Here is a 4,600-nt window from a genome sequence, read left to right as displayed (position 1 = left end):
TTTAACACACCTGCTCCCCATTCACGCCTGAGACCTTGTAACACTAATGAGTAACATGACACCAGGGAGGGAAAATGGCTAATAATGCCCAATTTGGACAGTTTCACTTAAGGGTGTACTCACTTTTGTTGCCAGCGGTTTAGACATTAATGGCTGTGTGTTGAGTTATTTTGAGGGGACAGCAAATTTACACTGTTAAACAAGCTGTATACTTACTACTTTACATTGTAGCAAAGTGTCATTTCTTCAGTGTTGTCACATGAAAAGATATAATAAAATATTTACAAAATGTGAGGGGTGTACTCACTTCTGTGATATACTGTACTGTGGTTCAAATGTCATTCAAAGAAATCTTAGAAAGATTTAGAAAAGAAAGAAAATCTTAGAAAGAATATTAAAAAACATGATTTTTTTTACTTGCTGATTATTCTTAATGATTTTTGTCAGTTAAAATAGTTCTAGCTAAATAGCCAGTACTTTATATCATTAGAACAGCACTGGCTGCATCTCTAACGTTATTTGAGTTACTACAGAGAAGGACATTTAGGGGCGTTCCAGGGGAAAGGGAGGGGAGGGGACCAGTGCCACAAAGATGCTCCATATCCTGGCAGCCCTCACCCTCCTTACCTCCTGCTCTGAAGTACTGTACATAAATGCCCACAACCCTCTGTCTAAAGTGCTTGGCACAGAGAGACAGGTGATCTTTGCCTCCCTACCCTCCATCAGATGCCCATAGTCCTCCATGTTTATACGAATCCTTACAGGATTGTATACTAATTAACTTTATGAAAAAGGGCATCTCTAAAACTGGGGGGGGGGGAATATGATGCCACACTTTTGGCCTTTGCATCTCAACTGAGGCTATATGCAAGTCACACTGTACTGAGGCAGAAGGTTCTCCCTCTCCCTCTCTCCCTGTGCGTGGGCTTCATGAATATTTTCGTGGTTCATTGATACAAAGGGGCCCTAGAGGGTTTTTAAAGAATTAACCATCAAGTAAACTTTTTTTTCACATGTTCATGAAATGTTGTGGGCATTATGGGCAGTTATGATTCATCTCTTACAATGTCGCAGTGCTCTCCTTTAGGTGCTTTTGACATGTGTTTATTGTCACATTCCATGTGGCCATTGCAAGGAACAGTGGCTTTTGTTTACTTAGAATGCAGTCCTGTGCATGTTGCGTGCTCTCCCTCCCTCCCTCCCTCCCTCCCTCCCTCCCACAAGTCCCAAACTGCTGGCTGTGACATACTAGAAATTGTAAGATGTTTTTCTGTCTAAACATGTATTGGATTGTACCTTGAGTGATCAAATGTTATGGTTTCAGTCCTGGCAAAATGCTGTTAACGTACAACAGAAGCATAGCTTTGGAGGAAAATATCTATATCACACTTCACACCTGCCCCTTTATTGTACTATAAAGTAATATAATAGGCCTTTTTAACATACATTGCACTCTGCAGTCCATAACTGCAAAAGCATCAGTAGTTTTATCATGGATATTTTCTGTGAAAATGTCCATCTGTATATACCAGGATCAGCAGGAGGTAGCAAGCAGATTGAACCAGCACAAGAATGAGTATATGCCTCTCCTTTTCCACATAGAAATGAACAACAGCTTTGCACTTACATGGGGCAAAGAAACAGGCTGTGTTCAGGCACATGGTTCTGCATGAGAGAAAAATCCTGTCTTTTAGCCCACAGTGGCCTGTCTCAGGGATGTTTGATGTTTTCATTCAACCTCATTTGGAAGTACAGCAGGTCCCTCATCCTCAGCTCAGTTACCACAGTTTCACTCAGCCAAGACTGACCATCAGCTTTCCACATTTGTGAGTGTTAGGGGAACAGAACCCACATGAAATGTGAAGAACCGCAACTATCTCCAAGGAGCTACACACTCTGGGGATGCCACAGTCTTTGTTTCAGTACTAACCAGCCTCATGCATGTGCTTTCTCTTTCAGTGGGTGCAAAGACTCTGGAGATATTCCCAATTTTCCCCTAGAGATAATTTGTGTTTTTTTCCTAGAGATATTTGCCATTTTCCACATTTGTGGGGGGCTTGCACCCCTAACCCCTGTAAATGAAGTGTTTGCTACTGTCTGAGGTTTCAGGCATCCCCTAGAGGGGCTTGGAACCTAAGGGGTCCTGCTGGATATTAATCTGTTCTGGATCAGTGGGCTAGTGCAGTTTATGATGTAGTTATCCTTCAGATTTTGCACATCTCCAAATCTTGCAGTTAAGTTCTCAGCCAAAACAAGATATACAAAATACATAGGAATGTAGAAATGCATTATTTTAGAGAAAATATATTCTGAAAAGTTTATTTTGTGAAAACTATGTTCAAGACACTTATTTAAGCATATTTGAGTTTGTGTATGGAATTATCAAAAGGTGATGAATGTGGAAACAGGATAGAGCAGATTTCTGAATGAGCAGATCCAAAACTGATGCTGACTGGAAATAGGCTGTGCTATCATCCATCACAGGTGCCAGCACTGTGACGAGCATCCATCACTAAGAGCCAGTGTGGGTAGTGGAGGAGAGCGTGGACCTGGGACTCAGGCAGTTTGGGTTCTAGTCCCCACTCAGCCAGTCACAGATTCTCAGCCCAACTTACCTCACAGGGTTATTGCTGTAGGGATAAGATTGAGAGTAAGAGGAGGAGACTGGTGTAAGCTGCTTTGAGTTCTTTGTAAGAAAAAAGGTGAGAGATAAATCTAATGGCATGGAATGAACCCCTTTCTTCCTCCTGAGTGGTAGATACTCTTCCCATAGGATAAAGTAAAGTGCTCCCTCTGGGAATATTATTGTGCGTTTTGCCCATTATGCTCTGTTGCACGCGTGGTATGCAGAGCACAAATGAGCTGCATACACCAAGGGTCACTTTAATCTGCAGGCCCTCTTGCACATGCTTCCTGTTCATCCTGATAATGCTGTATGTCTATAATTCTGTTTGATACTTTGTTTATGTGCTTCTTCTTCTCCTTCTAAATTTTATGTAGGTACTTGAAGAATCCAAAGGTTTAGTTCGTAGTATTATGAAGGTGGGCTTGGAACAAGCAAATGACAAGGAGTGTGAAGTTTTAAAGAAAATTTGGGGTTCTGCTCAAGGGATGGACTCAATGCTAAAATACTTGCAGAAGAAGATTGATGAATTTTGAAGAGATGTGCAGTGACACTGGAATTTTATTTACTTGGACATCTGGGTTTCATGGATGCCCTAAATGAATTTAAAAATTTAAAATAAAACTTGGCCCCCTGTTGAGATAGCATGGGATTAAAACTTGGAAGAACGCGGTTTTATTGTTAAGGGTTTTTTTAAAAAAAAGAAGTACTGTATGTTAAGCATTGAACAAATTTCCTTTCTCCATATATAGATATAAATATATATATTATATTTCTTTATATACACAAACTAAAAAAATATAATGGAGTGCACTACCAAACCTTTGTCTTCTACTTTGTTATCATTGGCTAGTACTGTATCAAAAGAAAATAGTGGATAAAATGAGGCGTTGCATTATTTTGTATGTGGCACGAAGGTCCTGAAGCAATGAAATATTTTTTCAGTAGAGTACAGAATTAAAACGGGTATTGGCCAGCCCTTACTTTCACTGCCCAAAAAGTCAGTTAAGAAGAGGCATTGCCTTGAATTCTGAGGAAGATTTTTAAAATACCTCAAGTAATGATGCATTCTAAAAATCAGTTATTTTTTTTAAAAAAAATAAAACCCTGCAATGAAAAGGCATATTTTCTCTCTCTTTTCCCCCACCCCCTACCCCAAAATGAGTGTGCTCAGGATTTATGCTATAAAAACACTCAGCCCTTCCCAATTTGGGGAGCATGCCCAGTTCTTACCCAGATATCATGAAGAAGCCGGTGTCTTGTCACAAAAAAAGCTTCATTTTGCAGTATTAGTGAATCACTGAAATACCATACATACTATGGGCATCTTAAATTATAGCTTAGTCTTAGTTCTTGAAAAAACATAGGTTTCTTGAATTATTTTAACAACATAATTGCTTCTGTTGCTGGGTGAGAAAACTATATACAGGTTTTTTGTGGGGTTTTTGTTTGTTTGCTGGTTTTAATTAATGGATTACACCAAAAATGTGTATTATGTTCAATTTGTTAGCTTCACTTAGAATATATTTTATTTAATAAGTTAAAATTCTTTTGGCACACTATTAAATATTCCTTTAAAAAGCAACTACCTTATATTAGATATTTCCATGTCTTTTGTCAATGCTTTTTAATTTTAAGTATACACTATGGCCCTGATCCAGAGAACTTTCCATGAAGCAACAATCTGTATTCATTCTGCAGTAAATGAGGATTCCCACTATAAAACAGATAATTAGCACTGTTTGCTAGTTGCCTTTTGAAATGCATACTTAGAATAAAAGGCATCACCCATCTGTTTGGCAATGCATACTTGATGCAGGAGTTCCTACCACACACACAACCCCAGGTGCTGGATGCAAATTTCCTCCCACCACCACCTTGCCTGCCCCCCCCCCCCCCCCCCCCCCCCCCCACCCCCCCCCCCCCACCAACCCCCCTCCCTCGTCCCCCCGGCGCCCCCCCCCAAAAAGAGAGAGG

The 4,600-nt window shown here is 40.1% G+C and overlaps 2 protein-coding genes across 2 annotated transcripts in view; one reads left to right on the top strand and one right to left on the bottom strand.

The window, feature by feature from the left end:
- Positions 1-4,508, top strand: part of CDYL (chromodomain Y like) — a 129,641-nt gene extending 125,133 nt beyond the window's left edge. The window contains exon 7 of the mRNA XM_044455824.1: positions 3,001-4,508. Coding sequence (XP_044311759.1) covers positions 3,001-3,159 — 159 coding nt within the window. The 3' untranslated portion in view covers positions 3,160-4,508. The remainder of the gene's footprint in view (positions 1-3,000) is intronic.
- RPP40 (ribonuclease P/MRP subunit p40) overlaps positions 1-4,600 on the bottom strand; it is a 63,198-nt gene that overhangs the window by 27,388 nt on the left and 31,210 nt on the right. The window lies entirely within an intron of this gene.

The sequence above is a fragment of the Varanus komodoensis genome, unplaced genomic scaffold, assembly GCF_004798865.1.
Source record: "Varanus komodoensis strain SLA01 unplaced genomic scaffold, ASM479886v1 scaffold8, whole genome shotgun sequence".
NCBI lineage: Eukaryota > Metazoa > Chordata > Lepidosauria > Squamata > Varanidae > Varanus > Varanus komodoensis.
This window is presented reverse-complemented; position numbering and strand designations above follow the sequence as displayed.